The sequence below is a fragment of the Lissotriton helveticus genome, chromosome 4_2, assembly GCF_964261635.1.
Source record: "Lissotriton helveticus chromosome 4_2, aLisHel1.1, whole genome shotgun sequence".
Lineage (NCBI taxonomy): Eukaryota > Metazoa > Chordata > Amphibia > Caudata > Salamandridae > Lissotriton > Lissotriton helveticus.
In genome coordinates, this window is record NC_136064.1 from 151,391,596 (window position 1) to 151,411,143 (window position 19,548).

The 19,548-nt window shown below is 49.8% G+C and overlaps 1 protein-coding gene across 2 annotated transcripts in view; it reads right to left on the reverse strand.

Annotated features, from left to right (window-relative positions):
• Nucleotides 1-19,548, reverse strand: part of LOC144752268 (uncharacterized) — a 211,721-nt gene that overhangs the window by 142,063 nt on the left and 50,110 nt on the right. The window contains exons 2-3 of one of the 2 annotated variants that reach the window (XM_078640279.1): nt 11,421-11,546; nt 11,162-11,257 (exon numbers count right to left, since the gene is read on the reverse strand). In XM_078640279.1, the coding sequence (XP_078496405.1) occupies nt 11,162-11,257; nt 11,421-11,546 (222 nt within the window). The remainder of the gene's footprint in view (nt 1-11,161; nt 11,258-11,420; nt 11,547-19,548) is intronic. The other variant, XM_078640280.1, reaches the window with a different exon arrangement.

The following is a 19,548-nucleotide window of genomic DNA, read 5'->3' on the forward strand; positions in this document are numbered from 1 at the left end:
TCTAATCCGGATCCCCTTCAGACCCATTCCTATACCACATCTTCAACAAAGCCAGCACCACCATCGCACCCAAACTCCGGAAAGCCATCATTATCTCCTTCGAGACAGCAACCTTCCCGGAGAGCTGGAAGCACACCGAGATCAACGCCTTTCTCAAAAAACCCAAGGCTGACCCCAAGGACCTCAGGAACTTCCGGCCCATCTCCCTGCTCCCGTTTCTGGCGAAGGTTATCGAGAAGACCGTCAACAGACAACTGACACGCTTCTTCAAGGAGAACAGCATCCTGGACCCGTCCCAGTCCGGCCTCCGCAGAAACTACAGCACCGAAACTACCCTCATCGCCACCACCGATGACATCAGGGCCCTGCTGGACAACGGAGAAACTGTGGCCCTCATCCTCCTGGACCTGTCAGCCGCCTTCAACACTGTCTGCCACAGCACCCTATGTACACGCCTCCACTATGCCAGGATCCAAGACAAGGCTCTGGACTGGACCACCTTCTTCCTCTCCAGCAGAACACAGAGTGTTCGCCTCCCCCGTTTCGTCTCCAAAGCCACCAAGATTATCTGCGGCGTTCCCCTAGGTCTGATCCCTCAGCCCGACATTGTTCAAAATCTACATGGCACTGCTCGCCCACGTCACCCGACTGCACAACCACAACATCATCTCTTACGCCGACGATACCCAGCTGATCCTCTCCCTCACCAAGGACCCCCTCACCGCCAAAACCAACCTTCACGAAGGAATGAAGAACGTTGCCGAGTGGATGAAGAACAGCCAACTGAAGCTACACTCGGACAAGACGGAAGTCCTCATCCTCGGCTCCACCCCCTCGGCCTGGAACGACATCTGGTGGCCGACCGCACTGAGAACAGCACCAACACCCACCAACCACGCACGCAACCTAGGGTTCATCCTAGACTCGACTCTCTCGATGACGAAGCAGTCAACGCTGTCTAGTCCTCCTGCTTCAACACCCTTAGCATGCTCCGCAATATCTACAGGTGGATTCCCACCGAAAAAAGAATAACAGTCACCCAGGCCATTGTCAGCAGCAGTTTGAACTACAGTAACGCTATCTATGCAGGAGCCTTGGCCAAACTTCTGAAATGTCTTCAATGCATCCAAAATGCCTCTGCACGACTGATCCTTGAAATCCCTCGCTACAGTCACATCACACCCCACCTGAGAGACCTGCACTGGCTCCCCATCAACAAGAGGATTACCTACAAGCTCCTCACCCACGCACACCATGCACTCCACAACACCGGACCAGCATACCTCAACAGATGACTCAGCTTCTACACCCCCAACCGCCAACTCCGCTCCGACGCCCTCGCCACAGTCCTCCATATCCAAAATGCAACCTCCGGCAGCATATCGTTCTCCCACCTTGCCGCCAAGACCTGGAACACCCTCCACATCCTCCTAAAGCAAACCCAGGACCTGCTAACCTTCAGAAAACTCCTCAAGACCGGGCTCTTCGAGCAGTAGCAGCATCCCCCCCACCCCCAGGGCCTTGAGACCCTCACGGTTAAGTAGTGCGCTTTACACATGTTTGATTGATTGATTGATTGATTGATGATAAAATTCCAGCCCTGCTGAATCCTGTTTACATCTTGAGAGTGATGGTGTCCAGCTCTACACCAAGACGGGCTCCCCGATTACACTCACCCACAAGTAGCAGGGGATTTAGACCACCCTACAGGGATTCTGGAAGATTGACCCACCCTAGGGCCATAAGGACAGGGAGCAATAGGTAGGAACATAAATATTACTATACCTGTATGCAAACATAGATTCTATGTGACAGCACAATGGTTGACTTTTACATCCTCTTCACCATTCTTGTGATACTGATTACTATTGCCTGTTTCCTTCTATTGATTATTGCAGTGCATACATTTTACTCAAGAATCAAAATGCTTCAATAAATATTGAAATGCCACGTTGTGAATTTCTTGTGGAACTCTTTGGGTATGCAAGAGCTACCAAATTAAAGGGTTCTAGATCTGTTTGCTCGATTTTCTTTGGGGAGTCAGGGTTGTTATGTTTTGAGGTTGCACATTCCATCTGTTACCTTGCAAGGTTAGGGGTACAGCTAGTGCACTGTGGGCTAGCAGGGATTAGGCAACCATATCCTGATGGTGTGCATGGGATCAATCTTGCACAGTTTTGAATTTTATATTGTCCAACAAACAAACAATTTTTCTGGGAAAAAATGAACCATACGACATGGCGCCACGAACGTTCTTGCTTGGTTCTTATTTTATGTATCTGTGGTGTTAGGGAACAATCCTCCTCCGCTGAGTAGGGAACCCCTATGAATCGTCTGTAGCTTGAACCTTTCTAAGGATCACCCCATAGAGGTCCCCCTTTCTGAATGCCATATATTCAAATGGCTAATAGGGCACCACTTAACATACCGGTGAACTGCAGACATATAGTGACATAAAGGTTACAACAACGTGTGCTCCGCCTTACGGGGATTTCACTGATTATGCATCACTAGAGTAATATGTAGTTACTGAAATTACTCCAATTACACTGTCATAATTAAAATTTCCCCCAGGCTGGGTTTGGAAACTATCTGGCATGAGCCTTGTTCTTTGAAGCAGCATCCAGAGGCATTCTGAAAGCTTCATATTGCCACAGATTTGTGTGCCAAACTTTTATTTATTGATTTTTATTTAGAGAGTTTTCCGTGCTGGCTAGTACCAGGGGTATTAGTGTGTTTTACACATTGTCAGGTGATATCAGTCTATAATAATACTTTAAAAATAGTCAGAGACATTGCCAGTCCTTGGTGATACAGAATAATTCAAGTGTCGAGTGTGGAGCCATTGAAGATTCCTTGTGAAATACCTTCAAGGGACGATATAGTAATTCCAGAGTGAGGCAGGTGTTCTTTTAGTTGCCCCCTGAAGCTCATGAAGGAGAGGTTTGTTCTGGTATGTATTGAGAGAGAATTCCAGATTTTGGAGACATTCCTTGAGAAAGAACGAGAGAGGGCTTTTGAACAAGAGAGGGCTGTTTGCTTATGTTTTATGGCACAGTTGAGAAGAAGTGTGTTAGAGATACTTAGGTTTCTCATTTGGCATGCCTTGTGAGTTTGGATGTGAGGTAGAAAGGTAAAAAACTTTGCGGTTTTGAAGAGCTTTGTTGGTGAGACAGGCAGTTTTGAAGAACTTTGTGGGTGAGACAGGCAGTTTTGAAGTGACAGCGTGCTTTGATTGGTAGCCATTGTAGACTTTTCAGTGAGTGGGAGATGGGTACATAGCTCTTTGCTCCAGCGATCATCCTTACAGATTAAATTAGAGTGGATCTCAGTAGGGCTAATTAATATTAGTGGGTGCCTGTGAGAGTGGCATTCCTGTAGTCAAGTATAGACAGAACCAGAGCTTGTCTGGTGGTTTTTAGGTAATTTGGTAGAAGGAAAGGCTTCATTTTGTTAAGGAGTATTAGGTTGCAGAAGGCACACTTTGCTGTAGTCATTATGGGTGAGCTCATGTTCAGATGGGAGTCCAGGGTGATTGCCAGCAGTTTGACAGAGCCCACCAAGATTCAATCAATCAATCAATCAATCATTCAATCAATCAATCAAACAATCAATCAGAGTACTTGTAGAGAGCACTACTTACCAATGAGGGTCTCAAGGCGCTGAGGGGAGGGCGGTGCTGCTACTCCTTGAAGAGCCAGGTTTAGAGGAGTCTTCTGAAGCCAAGTAGGTCTTGGCTCTGCTGTATGTGGGTAGGGAGGGTGTTCCAGGTCTTGGTGGCGAGGTAGGAGAAGGATCTGCCGCCGGAGGTCGTTCATTGGATGCGGGGGGCAGCGGCGAGGGCAAGGCTGGTGGAGCAGAGCTGGCGGGTGGGGTTGTAGAAGCTGAGTCTGCTGTTCAGGTAGGCTGGTCCGGAGTTGTTGAGTGCTTTGTGTGCATGGGTGAGGAGCTTCACGGTGATCCTCTTGTCGACGGGGAGCCAGTCTAGGTCTCTCACGTGTGGGATGATGTGGCTGTGGCGCGGGACGTTGACGATCAGTCGGGCGGGGGGCGTTTTGGATGCGCTGTAGTGGTCATAGGTGTTTGGCTGGGATTCCTGCATAGAGTGCATTGGCGTAGTCCAGTCTGCTGCTGATGAGGGCCTTTGTCACCGTTCTTCTTGTTTCGGTCGGGATCCACATGTAGATCCTGCGAATCATGTGGAGTGTGTTGTAGCAGGAGACAGCGTTGACCTGCTTAGACATGGAGAGGGAGGAGTCGAGGATGAATCTTAGGTTGCGTGCATGGTCGGTGGGTGTTGGTGCTGTTCCCAGTGTGGTCGGCCACCAGGAGTCGTCCCAGGCTGAGGGGATGGGTCCGAGGATGAGTACCTCTGTCTTGTCCGAGTTCAGCTTCAGACGGCTGCTCCTCATCCAGTCGGCGACGGCCTTCATTCCCTCATGGAGGTTGGTTTTGGCGGTGTGTGGGTCCTTGGTGAGGGAGAGGATGAGCTGGGTGTCATCGGCGTAGGAGATGATGTTGAGGTCGTACGGGTGGGCCACTTGTGCGAGGGTGGCCATGTAGACATTGAACAGCGTCGGGCTGAGGGATGAGCCCTTTGGAACGCCGCAAATGATGTCTGTGCCTTTGGATTGGAAGGGTGGGAGGCGGACGTTCTGGGTTCTGCCAGAGAGGAAGGACGTGGTCCAGCCAAGGGCCTTCTCTTGGATTCCGGCTTCTAGGAGGCGTGTCTTTAGAGTGCGATGGCAGACCGTGTCGAAGGCGGCCGACAGGTCCAGGAGGATGAGGGCTGATGTTTTGCCGTTGTCTAGTTGGCGCCTGATGTCGTCTGTGGCTGTCTCGGTGCTGTGGGTTCGTCTGAATCCGGACTGGGATGGGTACAGGATATTGTTGTCTTCCAGGTGGCGGGCCAATTGCCTGTTGACGATTTTCTCGATGACCTTGGCCGGGAATGGGAGCAGGGAGATGGGCCACAAGTTCTTGAGGTCCTTGGGTCTGCCTTGGGATTCTTGAGGAGGGCGTTAATTTTGGCGAGCTTCCAGCTTTCCAGGTATGTCGCTGTTTCGAAGGAGATGTTGATGACCTTCTGTAGCTGGGGTGCGATGGCTGCATCTGCTTTGTTGAATACGTGGTGTGGGCACGGGTCTGACCGAGATCCTGAGTGGATGGTGTTCATGACCTTGCGTGTCTCGTCATCGTTGACGTTGGACCAGGAGGTCAGGCGGATGGCTCTGGTGGCGTTCACAGGGGAGGTGGAGTCTGGCGTAGTAGGGGTGGTCGGGGTGTTAAAGCTGTTGCGGATGTCAGTGATCTTGAGGTGGAAGAATCTGGCTAGTGAGTCGCACAGTTCTTGTGAGGGCGGAATGTCGTTGGCGTTGGCGCTGGGGTTGGAGAATTCCTTTACGATGCTGAAGAGCTCTTTGCTGTTGTGTGCGTTGTTATCCAAGCGATCTTCGAAGGAGGATCTCTTGGCTAATCTGATGAGGTGGTGATGTCTGCGGTTGGCATCCTTGTGGGCTGCGTGGTTGTCTGGTGTGCGTTCGTGGAGCCATATTTTCTCCAGTTTCTGGCATGCGCGTTTGGAGGTCTGGAGCTCGTCGGTGAACCAGGTGGCTCTCTTGCTGGCGTGGCTGTGGGCGGGTTTCTTGAGTGGGGCGAGGGTGTTGGCGCAGTTGTCGATCCACTGTCTGAGGTTGCGGGCTGCGGCGTCCGGATTGATGGGGTCGGTGGGTGGGTTCTGGGCGAGGGTGGTGGTTAGCTGGTCTTCGGTGACTTTGCTCCAGCAGTGGTGGGCAGCTGTTGGGTGCGTTGGTGCATGGTTGGTTTCTTGAAGGTGAAATGGATGCAGCGGTGGTCGGTCCAGTGGAGTTCGGTGGTGTGGTTGAAGGTGACGTGGGTGCCTGTGAAGAAGACGGGGTCCAGCGTGTGGCCGGCAGCGTGGGTGGGTGTGGTTACTAGTTGTCTGAGGCTGAGTTTGGCGAGCTTGTCGATCAGAGTGGCAGAGTTGGCATCGTTGTTGTTCTCGAGGTGGAAGTTCAGGTCCCCGAGGAGGATGTAGTCCATGGATGCGAGTGCGTGGGTGTTGGTGAGGTTGGCAATGGAGTCACTGAACTGAGCCCGGGGTCCTGGGGGTCTGTAGATGAGTGTTCCTCTGAGGGTGGTGTTGGGGCCGGTGTGGATTAGTTTGCAGTTTAGAGCATTTAGGTTATTTAGCCGCTCGTGGATCTGGGGGGACTTGCTGTGGTTGGGCAGAAGGAGAATATCTGTCTGTTCTTGATTAAGTTGGAGGTGGTTGTGCGTCAGCCAGTTTTGGACTTTAGTGAAAGTTGCGTTCAGCCGGCGTATGGCATCCGGAGAGGTAATTTCCAGCTAGAGATAGGTGTCATCTGCATAAAGGTGGTAGGTGCAGTTGCTTGTTTAAGTATTACAGTGAGTGGTCCCATGTAGATTCCGAAGAGTGTAGGTGGGAGGACTGACCCTTGGGGGACACCTTGGGTGATATCAGAGATATCAGAAGTCAAGTTGCTAATCATTACTTGTTGTGAGTGGTTATGCAGAAATGATGCAAACCACTGCAAAACAATGCTGTCAGCTCCAACCCGTTGTTGCAGGGATTTCAGAACAAACTTGTGGTCCACCATATTGAAGGCCGCTAATAGGTCAAGGAGGATGAGCAGGCAGCATCTATCTGCAACCATAGAAGTATGTATATTGTGTATTATATTAAGAAATACTGTTTCAGTACTGCATTCCTTCCTGAAAGATAATTGGTGTGAATCACATAGGTTGTTCAATCAATCAAACAAGCAGCATTTGTAAAGTGCAACCCTGTCACCCCTAGGGGCATCTGGGTGCTGTGCCTCCATCACAGAGCCAGGTCTTCAGTCTCTTTCTGAAGTCTGCCAGCGAGGGAGCTGTGCAGAGCTCGAGGGTAAGGTTGGTCCAGGCCTTGGCAGCAATGTAGGAGAAGGAGTGGCTATAGCTGCAGCTGTAATTGTTGCCGGGGGGTGTGTGAGGTAGAGTGAAGAGGAGTGCAGGTGTCTAGAGCGTTGGTGGAAGTTGAGTCGATGGTTGATGTAGGCAGGTCCTAGGTCAAGGAGGGGTTTGTAGGCGTGTGTTAGGATCTTGAACTTGCATCTCTTCTGGACTGGTATCAATGGGGGTTTCTTTTGAGAGGTCAAGGGTGAATCTGGCTGCAGTGTACTGTATTGTTTGGAATCTTCTGAGGAGCTGTTTAGAGATGCTGACATAGAGGGTGTTGCTGTAGTTGAGACGGCTGGTGATGAGGGCCTGAGTCTTTTGGGTGGGAGCCATCTGAAGATTCTGCGGATCATGTGAGGTGAGTGGAAGCAGGAGGAGGCTAATGCGCTGACTGGTCATTTCATGGTCATATGGCTGTCAAGGATGATACTGAGGTTGCATGCATGATCGGTCTGAGTAGGTATGAGTTTTGTGGTCCCTAGTGGAAGCGTTCTTCCCGAAGATCAGTACTTCAGCTTTGTCAGAGTTGAGTTGGAAGCAGTTGTCTCTCATCCATTTGGCTACATTGGACATGGAGTCATGGATGTTGGTTTTGGCATTGAAGGGGTCCTTGTGACAGAGAGGGTCAGTTGAGGATCATCTGCATAGGAGATTATAATGAGTCCATGGGATCTGGCGACGTATGTGAGGGGGCCGTGTAGATGTTGAACAGGGTGGGGCTGAGGGATGATGCTTGAGGTACGCCGCAGATGATGGTTTTGGGTCCGGAGGTGAAGAGAGGCAGTCAGATGCTCTGTGTGCATCTTGTGAGGAAGGAGGCGATCAACATGAGGGTGTCTTGCTGTATGCCTAAGTAGTGGAGTCTGTTGATGAGGATGTTCTGGAAGATGGTGTGGAAGGCCGCAGAAAGGTTGAGTAAGATCAGGGCGACTGTTTCTCCATGGCCAGGGAGTGTTCGGATGTCGTGGCATTCAGCCCGGTCTCAGTGCTGTGGCTGGCACAGAATCCTGATTGTGGGGCTTCATGTAGGTGGATTTGTTCTAGAAATTCAGTGAGCTGCTGGTTGATGACTTTCTTGAGTACTTTGGCTTTTGTAGGGGAGCAGGGAGATAGGACAGTGATGTTTTAGATCACTGGGGTCAGCAGATGCTTTCTTTAGGAGGGGTCCGATATCTGTGTGTTTCAATATGTCCAGGAAGGCTGCTGTGGAGATGGAGGTGTTGAGGATGCTGGTGAGCTGTGTGCTGCTAGGGTTCATTGTGAGGTTGTAGAGGTGGTGAGGGTAGTTGTCCCTGGGCACCCTGGAGTGGATGGAAGACATGACTGGTGAGGTGGTCAGGGAGGTGAGAGGAGACCAGATGGTAATGGTTTAGCTGATGTTTGCTTGCTGGTTGAGGTCAGTGGAGATGAGGATGGTGGGTTGGAGGTTGAAGATGTTGTTGGTGTTGGTGATCTTCTGTTGTAAGTAGTCTGAGATGGTGTTGCAGAGTTCTTTGGAGGGTGGATTCGAGTTCTCTATGGCTCTCGGGTTAAAGAATTCTTTGACTATTTTGAAGAGTTTGCTTGTGTGGTTGGTCGCAGAGTCGATGTGGGTGGTGATGGCTTCTTTCTTGGCTCCTTTGATGTGCCTGTGATAAATGCTGAAGGTTGTTTTGTGTGTTGCTCTGTCAATGGGGTTCTTGGTGGTCTGCCATTGTTTCTCCAGTTGGTGGGAGTTGCACTTGGTGGTCCTGAATTTCGGGGTGTACCAGCGGGCAAATTTGGAGGTCTTGTTGGGTTTTTCATAGTCCAATGTTAAAGGCGCCTTTGTCAGGCTTACGCCTGCTGTGAAGCAGGAGTAGGATTTTGATTCAGTGGCGTCCTAGAAGTGACAAAGTGAAATCTCATAGATTTCACTGCACCTCTTCTGTGACCCTTTTTTGCGGGGGAACGCCCACCCTCCAAACATACCTGGTGCAGGTATAATTTAGGGCAACGCTTTAGACAATGATCCATCTTCCTTGATGCGTCACTTTGTAAATATGGCGCAGTGTGGCGCATATTTTATGCCGCCGCAGCTTGACAAAAGGTGCCACAATGGTGACGCAAAGGGCTCAAAATAAGCCCCTTCATTGCGAGACAAAAATGGAGATGCCAGATCCAACTGCAATGAGATGGGTCAGGCGGCGGGCGCTCATGTTTCTAAGAACTCAGGGTCATATTTATCAAGAGATTGTGTCACTATTGCACCCCACAATGTGGTGCAAAAGTGACGCAAAACCTATGATGGGATTTATCAAGAAACGCAACGCACCCTTGAGTGTCCTCGAGTGACTTAATAAATCTGGAGTAATGCAGTGCAGCACAACTTGCTGCGTTGCATTACTCTGCCCCAGGAAGGCATTACGTGGGCATTGCCTGGGTGTTCCCATGCAACACTCGTGCCTTCCCAGACTCACCCTTACCGGTAGACCTTGGACTGTAACAAAAAGCTGCCCCCTCTTTCTTTCCCTTTTACGTTCTCTCTCTCTTTCCCTTTCCCTTTCTCTCTCTCTCTTTCACGTTCTCTTTCTCTGTGTGCTGCATTCTGCAGAAAGAGGGTATTTCCTCAGTAGATTGTTTTGTGCAGGAAGGTGCCCCTGCCTGCACTAAAACAATACTGCTTGCAACGCAAGCACCGTTGCCCCATGGTGCATGTGTGCCTGCATTGGTGTTAGGAGCTACTTTTTGAACCAGTACTGAGCAAAAGAAGGAATGTGCCATATTGGGATATATACAGCGCATTCCTGCCCTCTCCCCGTAATGCAGCGCGGCAAAGGGACTCGCTGTGCTGCTTTACTTTTTTGATAAATTTGGCCCTCTCCCACTTTGGTGTTTTGTTTTCATTAAAGAACAGAAAACAGAACTTCCCAAAGATGCTTTCACAACTCTCCACAAGGGTTGGTGGACTGCCCCCCTTCTCAAGTGACAGGGACCTCAAGTGGGCAAATTGACAACTGGGGAAGGGCTTTAACTGCATAACTAAGTTTGTGATCTTGGTCGTACAACACGGACAAGGTCACCAAGACATTCATGCCCCCGTCAATAGTGCTACGAAGCAGCTCCCATCACAAGTTAGCGCTGAACAAAAGCCCTACATAAAGTCACGATTTGTCACTTAAAGAAAGACATAAATAAATAGATTATGGGGCATATTTGTCAAAGAGTTGTACCACAATTTCACGATGCAACGGGATGCAAGAGATATTCAACTCTTAAGTTAGATTTTCAATCCACGCAGGTAACCGTGGGGCATATTAGCAAGAACCTTGTTAAAATGATTGCTCTTTTAGCGGCAGGAAACGGCCGCTAAAACGGCTATAATGGGCTTGCTAATATGCGTTATAGAATTCCAATAGAAGCCCAGGTTAGATGTCCTGTGAGGAGGCCAGATCTTCCCTGAGGTGGGAGCATGCTCCTTTGCCTTTGTGATAGACTACCATCTTTGCCAAAGTGCAAACTAAGCTCTATTATTACCTTGTATATTATATTCTTTCATATTTTTCCCATGATATTCAATTAGCACAATCATTTTGAATCATTATTTCTGTCATTTATCCTCTAGTCATTAAGACTGGATGAAACTTTAATTAAACCGGTGTAATTTGTGAAATCCCCTAATTTCGGGAAACACAATTCACATGACATTTCTTGATTTACACTTTACGCAAGTATGCATAATCTTTTATCTAAGTCTACATTTTGTATTAAAACGTCTCCGGAGTTTCCAGTGGCAGATGTTTTCGGACAAAAAATGTCTCCCCCTTGCTATCTGGGGAGAACCCTGCAGGGATCTCAGTCAGCTTCTTTACACAGGGGGGCACTTCATTCAAAGTGAGGTGAGATACCAGCAGATCACATTTCACTGTAATGCTGGATGTTGCAACATTTCCATTCGACTTCACAAGAATTAGCTAGAAAAAAGGGATGTTGATTCAGCCATAAGTTTAGATTTTTTCAGGGCTATCACAGCCTTTTTGTTCTGCAGAGGGTACACACAGAACATTACCATAGCCGAGGTTGTTGCATTGCCTGTTTTTTAGTTCACTCCCAAAAGGCATAAGAAGCATTGGGAGGCCTGACAGAAGACATTTCATTCTAAATGAGACAAAAACAAAGGAATTCAAAGAAAGTAAAAGAACATCACACAGCCATATCTTACCTTGAACTCTGAGAGGCTCTGTTTCTCAAGGGCTTCCAGTCTTGATATCTCTGCCAGTTCTCTTTTCAGTATCTCCAGGGTGTTATATATCTTAAGCTGAAAGAGTGGCAATGACATATGTATTATAAGTAGCATGTATGTTCTCATATTTTTCACTTTTTTTCAGATCATCATAAAGAAGTGTTCGGTGCTTTTCTTCTCCAGGGCAGGAACAGGTGATGCCCCCAATTACAACCCTGTCACAGGAGCACATGCTTACATCAGCTATTTTGGTCCTGAGGGCACTTGAGTATTGAAGCTGCAGATGATTGCTTGATCCCTTCTCTGGTACCCATTGCACAGGCCGAATACTGTATGAGCAGTGCCCCACCAGGTGTGTGTTCCCCTGTAAATAAAGGAATATCTTAGTCCTTGGTCCTGTGCTGTGGTTGCTGGGTCACACAGACGTTAACTGTGCCACTTATGGAGTGGTGCACAGTTAGTGCACCTTCTGAGGGGTGGATGAAGGGAGAGTGGTCCTGCAGAATGCCCAGGTACCAATCACAGAGGATACTGAATTCACGTGCCCCCTTCCCAAAATAATGTCAGACCTCTGCCATCATTAAAAGATGCCGTGGGGATTGTGAAACCACAGCCCATCTGTTGGACTTGGACCTTTTGGCAGGTTCACACCTGAACTTTTTTGCTGTTATATGTGATCTGGAGTTGGCTGTTTTTGGCTTCTGCGCACTTTACCACTGTGTCACAGTGTGAAGTGCGTGCGTACTCTGAATGCATGTTGCGAGATTGGCCTGCCTCCCATAGGAATGCATGGGGTATGTGTATGACCATGGTAGTGCCTGATGCATGTGGAGTGCAGGGTCGAGTTTGGTATGTGCGGACATTTGTGATTAAATACTGCACGATGATGTGAGCGGATATATTGTCTCTGGTGTGGAAGTGCCACTTCTAGAAGTTGGCATGTCTGTGTAGTAAAGGTGAATTCCCTGTCAGGCTTGTGATTGGCTGGGACTGGCTGGTGTGCCTGGCTCCAGGAGTCAGGATGGGTCTGCCCCAGTGGTGAAGATCTACATGTTGATGTGAGGGAGGGGTGCACCTGGGACCTGAATAGGGCTGGGCTTTCCCTCCACAATGCTGGCTCCACCCCCTCTGAGGCGTCTGATCTCCCTAGCCTGTCCTGTGAATGGGGATAGGGGCTGAGCACAACAGAGTGCTCCAAAACCAGTGGCATCTGGTTTTCCCTGAACCCTGCAGCCTGAGACAAAGGATTTATGTGTATAAAAAGGGGCTGTGACTAAGTATGGGCGAAATTTGCGAATTCCCGTTCCACAAATTCGCTCAAAATTGAATTCGCAATCCGCAAATCCCGTGAATTGGTGCGAATTTGCAAATTTTTGTTTTTTTGCATGTTCGCGGGGTTTTATGCGTGTTTGCGGGGTTTTTTGCGTGTTCGCGGGGCTTTTTGCATGTTCGCGGGCCGCTTGCATGGGGAAGTTACCCATGCGGTCGTGTATGGGCACAGCACCCTCTGGTTCACCACTGCCACCCTCTGGTTCATCACTGCCACCCTCTGGTTCACCACTGCCACCCTCTGGATCACCACTGCCACCCTCTGGTTCACGACTGCCACCCTCTGGTTCATCACAGCACCTCTGGTTCACCACTGCCACCCTCTGGTTAACCACTGTTACCCTCTGGTTCAGCACTTCCACCCTCTGGTTCACCACTGCCACCATCTGGTTCAACCATGCCACCTTCTGGTTCATCACAGCCACCCTCTGGTTCATCACAGCACCCTCTGGTTCACCACTGCCACCCTCTGGTGCAGCACTGTCACCCTCTGGTTCACCACTGCCACCCTCTGGTTCACGACTGCCACCCTCTGGTTCATCACAGCACCTCTGGTTCACCACTGCCACCCTTTGGTTAACCACTGTCATCCTCTGGTTCACCACTGCCACCCTCTGGTTCACCCCTACCACCTTCTTGTTCATCACTGCCACCCTCTGGTTCATCACTGTCACCCTCTGGTTCATCACTGCCACCCTCTGGTTCACCACTGCCACCCCTCTACCGAGACCTTTTGTGATGCAGCGGCAGCACAAAAGATGCTCCATGGTGCTGGGTATTAACAACATGACGCATCTGAGAGATGCGTCACGTTGTAAAGCCCTGCGCCAACAGGAGGCGTTCCGGCGCAGGGGAGGGCGTTCCTGCGCAGGAACGCCTCCTAAAAGTGGCTGAGTGAAATCTGCAAGATTTCACTCAGTCACTTTTAGGCCAATGCTGCGTCAAAACCCTGCGCCTGCTTGAAGCAGGCGCAAGGCTTGATGCAGCATTGGGGAGATAGGGCCCCCCAGAGCATTGCTGGAGCTGCGTCGCAGGCGCGACGCAGCTCCAGCAATGCGCTGCTTTTACGGCACAGATGCGTGACGCATCTGTGCCCTTTTTGCCACATGGTGCGCCGCATTGTAAATGCGATAGGGTAAAGAATACCTTCAAGGGATTTCGTTTATACTAGTTCACAGCACAACGGCGGATAATACTGTTTAGTGACCCGTCACAATTTAGGTCAATAGTACAACAATGTAACGGTAGTTGATCAATTAATCTAGGTAAGTCACCCTATATGATCAAAGATGAAGAGAAATAGTGCGGGCGTATATGAAAAAAGTTTGTATTTAATACACTGTCGATATTAAAAAGGGTACAGAATAAATAGCAACGTTACAAGAAGCATATATCATAAGAATAAATCAAAACACTTCTTTGGAACAGTTGTATGCGCTTTTCTTCTTTCCTACAATTGGACTAACAATCAGATAAGAAAAAACTAGATTAATTGATCAACTATCGTTACATTGTTGTACTATTGACCTAAATTGTGACGGGTCACTAAACAGTATTATCCGCCGTTGTGCTGTGAACTAGTATAAATGAAATCCCTTGAAGGTATTCTTTACCCTATCATACTTATTGCCCAAACCCTCAAGGGTACATTGTGTTGCTCACTTTTTTTGTTAGCATTGTAAATGCGGCGCACCATGGGTGGCGGAGCTGCGGCGCACAATAACTGGCGCATCCCTGGGGATGCACCAGTTATTGTAAATCTGCCCCTATACATTTAGCCAACGAGGGAGCACTTACTGATTAGACAGTAGAAAGTACTCCAGTTGAGTAGAGGTATTGCACAAAAAGGTGGCATCTTCGTGGACAAACACGCAGGGCGGGATTCATTCTGCCCCCTGTTAGACTCGTTTTTTAGTGACCTTCTGCCCTCTGTTAGACTCGTTTTTCCCTTGTTTTTCTGCCCTTCTGCCCTCTGTTAGACTCCCTTTTCCCTTGTTTTTGTGCCCTTCTGCCCTCTGTTAGACTCGTTTTTGTGCCTTTCTGCCCCGTTAGACTCGTTTTTTGTGCCCTTCTGCCCTCTGTTAGACTCGTTTTTCCCTTGTTTTTCGGCACTTCTGTCCTCTGTTAGATTGGTTTTTGTGCCCTTCTGACCTCTGTTAGACTCGTTTTTCCCTTGTTTTTCTGCCCTTCTGCCCTTTGTTAGACTGTTTTTGTGCCTTTCTGCCCTCTGCATCACCACATCATCACTCAGCGCTACCCCAGCATCACTCAGCACCACCGTATTATCACTCAGCACCACCACATTATCACTCAGCACCACCACAGCACCACTCAGCACCACCACAGCATCACTCAGCACCACCACAGCATCACTCAGCATCACAACAGCACCACTCAGCACCACCACAGCACCACTCAGTGCCACCACAGCATCACTCAGCACCACCACAGCATCACTCAGCACCACCACAGCACCACTCAGCACCACCACAGCATCACTCAGCACCACCACAGCATCACTCATTGCCACCACAGCACCACTCAGCACCACCACAGCATCACTCAGCACCACCACAGCACCCCTCAGCACCACCACAGCACCACTCAGCACCATCACAGCATCACTCAGCGCCACCACATGATCACTCAGCACCACCACAGCACCACTCAGAACCACCACAGCATCACTTAGCACCACCACAACACCACTCATCACCACCACAGCACCACTCAGCGCCACCACAGCATCACTCAGCGCCACCACATTATCACTCAGCACCACCACGACATCACTCAGCACCACCACAGCACCAATCAGCACCACCACAGCATCACTCAGCACCACCACAGCATCACTCAGCACCACCACAGCACCACCCAGCACCACCCCAGCATCACTCAGCACCATCCCAGTATCACTCATCACCACCACAGCATCACTCAGCACCACCACAGCATCACTCAGCACCCCCAGAGCACCACTCAGCACCACCCCAGCATCACTCAGCACCACCACAGCATCACTCATTGCCACCACAGCACCACTCAGCACCACCACAGCATCACTCAGCACCACCACAGCACCCCTCAGCACCACCACAGCACCACCACAGCACCACTCAGCGCCATCACAGCATCACTCAGCGCCACCACATTATCACTCAGCACCACCACAGCACCACTCAGAACCACCACAGCATCACTTAGCACCACCACAACACCACTCAGCACCACCACAGCACCACTCAGCGCCACCACAGCATCACTCAGCACCACCACATTATCACTCAGCACCACCACAGCACCACTCAGCACCACCACAGCATCACTCAGCACCACCACAGCATCACTCAGCACCACCACAGCACCACTCAGCGCCACCACAGCATCACTCAGCACCACCACAGCATCACTCAGCACCACCACAGCACCACCCAGCACCACCCCAGCATCACTCATTACCCTCCCAGTATCACTCAGCACCACCACAGCATCACTCAGCACCACCACAGCATCACTCAGCACCACCACATCACCACTCAGCACCACCCCAGCATCACTCAGCACCATCCCAGTATCACTCAGCACCACCACAGCACCACTCAGCATCACCACAGCACCACTCAGCACCACCACAGCACCACTCAGCACCACCCCAGCATCAATCTGTGCAACCATTCAACAACAACTGGTTCAAATATGTTCTCTCAATGTTTCAAACTTTATTACAAATGTCACAAAAAGATGTTAATATTTCACTTCTGTTCTTGGATTTCCGTCACAATAAAATACACTGAACATAATCTTCACAAAAGTTATTTACAAAAGTTTAAGCTATTGCCATTATAAATTAAAATCACTTTTATTTAAGTATTAATTATTTAAAAAAAATTAAAAGCCACTGAATTTGTAATATCATTACAGCTAAGTCACGTAAATACAAAACATGTTGCATTACAAATGCTATAGGTGTCACATTTGAAAAAGGTATAACTATTGGCATTGTAAATGACAAAGCTGTAATTTAGCTATTTTCAAAACCAACACATAAATAAAAAAAATTGTCATTTACAAGACCAATAGCTCAAACTTTCCTAATGCGAGACCTATTGCATTGTTTTTATATCTGTCAGTGCTTCCAGTTGAGGTTTGATTTTCGTGACAGGTGCCTCATTGCCTACTTGTAACTATTCTCTGACCCTGCTTCAAGGGTCAGAGCAGGGTCAGAGAATAGTTGCAAGTAGGCAATGAGGCGCCAGGAAGCGCTTACAGGCTTACAGCAGCAGGTGCCCAAGTTGAAGTTAATTTCTTTGTAACCCTTTTGTAAAAGGTTACAAAAAATTTGCTTCAACTTTTGCACCTGCTGCTGTAACCGTGTAAGTGCTTGGCTGAAAATTTGTCCCTGCTGATTCGCGTATTTTACCGCGATTTCGCGAGATTCGCGGACCGTGAAATCGCGGAAAATCCGCAAATTCCGCGAGCGGAACGAATTTTCAGCCCATGCTTAGCTGTGACATGTAAAAGGTTCTCTTTCCTGATCCTAACTTGAGGGGGGCCTGCTGCTGCTGGGCACCAGGAGGAACCGTCACCGGGGACTGCCTCCCTGCCTCGAGCTGTGAGCTGGCCCCTGGGCCCAGCCTTTGCCCCCCCCGGCCTTCCTAAGGACTTTTGCCTGGACTTGTAACTTTGGTTTCCAAAGCGCCGGGGGAGAGCTTTATTTCTACTTTCCTGGAGGAGCGCTTTATATTTAAATTCTGCAGCACCGGGCTGCAGCGTGTGGAGGAAGACCCCCTGTCTAGGGATTCCCCCGCTGGTGCTGATTTACGGTGCGGGTGCCCACCCCGCTCATCTGCCCTTTTATCCCATGAGCGGGAGCCTACCCCGTGTTTTTGCAGCCTCTGACACCTCGTGATTGGCGGGTGCCTACCCCGCATTCCGTTCATGCCCCGCGGGTGCCTAAACCGCCTGTCTGCATTTTTTGATGCCCTAGTGAGTGCCCAACCCGCCAGGGACCTTGCCTCTTAATCGGGTGCCTACCCCATGTTGCACCTCCGCGGCACAAGCCGCAAGAAGAATCACTTCCGGGCTGCTGACTAGCGCGACCCGGAAGTAGTGTACACCAAACAGGAAGCCGGTGGGAGGCCACCCCGCGCTCCTGTAGTGTGGGGACGAAGCCAGCACCTCCCATGGGGCTCCCGAGAGTGAGGGAGAGCCCCGTGGTGACCAGCAGAGGAGCCTGCAGCCTGTTCTTGCGGAGGGGGGCACGAGGCACATTGCCGTGCCTGCACCCGCCTCAACACAGAGAAGGAATCCCGACGAGAGCCCCGCAGGCAGTAAGAGCCCCGCCCATGGGCCGGAGCAGCAGCTCTGGTCGCCCAGACCCAGGAGAGGACCCCCTCAAGAGAAGAGCCCGGTAAGTCCAGACGGGCTGGAGGAACTCCTTGGGTGCAGCGTGGCTGTGGGACCACAGTGACTCTGCCCCTATCCCAACGTGACGGGTATAGTTAGAAAAGGGGCCATTATTTTTTCCGAGTCCCCCATGGTCCTACATGGTTTGGGCGCATTTTCTGGTGCTACAGAGCTTATGAGGCTCCAATGATTCCAGGAGCGTTTCGGAGGGTAGAGCGGCCCCGGTTGGCAGCGGGCCGCTCCCCCAGTCTGGGACATTATTATCTCGAGCCCACGAGGCTCCCACGCGCATTGCAGGCACCAGAGCCTGAGAGGCTCCTGGGCATTTTGTATTCAGAGCCCACGAGGCTCCCACGGGGTTTTGGGGCACTGTTGTATCATTGAGCCCCACAGGAGTGCTCGGAGGCACGCTGGTGCCAGGCTCAGTTTCCGAGCTGCCCAGCACTTAGTGGTCAGCTGCTATGTTTAGGACCTGAACATTTGCGCAGTCTTCTTTGGCTGCCTGCGCAGCCAGCCCAGACATTCTTGACATTGGGCCTGTGAGCCCCTGAGAGGCAACGTTGGCCTGGGGTCAGTTATGTGATTGTTGGCGCAAATGTGATTACCTGCCTACTGTGATCTATGCATGATATGCATTACCTTTTTGCCTTTACCTCTACATGTGTTTGTCCTGCCTAGGAGGTTGTTTTACCTAGTATAGTTATACTAGTGAGGTTGTGTCCCTGCGTAATATATGCCTAAGGTGGTTAGGGTTGCGTAGTGTATACCTACCTTTTACCAGTAATTACTGGTTGTGTTCTACAAGTGCTATTTTATGCTACAATTATCCTATGTTCTAAGTGCTAATTTCTACCAAGTGCTATTCCTGATAGTGGCCCACGTGGCCCTGTCCTGTATATAAAATCCCCTGTAAATACTGCCCAGAGCCAGTTGGCACAGTGTACCTGTGTGATTTTTATCTAATGTGTTTATAGTAATACAAAGGCTATTTTTATATATAACCTGGTGTGGAGTTCCTTTTGTGGGGGGCCTGGAATGTTGTTGTTGGTGGGTACGTGCGCAAATACTTAACTTACATTGCCTTCGGGATCAGCCTTGCTGCTTGTGTCACGTTGCTAAGGGGGTGAGCAGGGGTTATCTTTGGAGTGTAACTTCCTTGCCCTAACTAGAGTGGTGGTTTCTGCCTCGCTTTGGTGCAAGCCTCAGCCAGCCAGAAATCCCATTTCTAACACTGGAAGCAACAGATGGATAAGGACGTGTGTTTGCGCAGTACCACAGCAACAACTGGCTCCACTACAAAACTCTGCATTTTAGATAGTCACATAGAAGGGGATTATTTTTTCTAAGTTGTTCTAAAGGTCATTTCTTCGGAAATGTGTTTCTTGTGCACTATGAGTTAGGTGTCAATTGCTCTATAGAGTAGATCATCTCCTAAGTGCAGTGAGAGTGTTCTGGATTCACCAGTAGGGTGGGATCCACTAGAAGCAACAATAGTGTGTGTCTGGATTCACCAGTGAGGGTGGGATCCAGCGGTAGCAGCATAATTGTGTCCAGTGCATGTGGTCCCCGTCCCGTTCCCAGAGTCTGATACCTGGTACTCAGTAAGAGGGGTGCAGGTTGAGATTCAG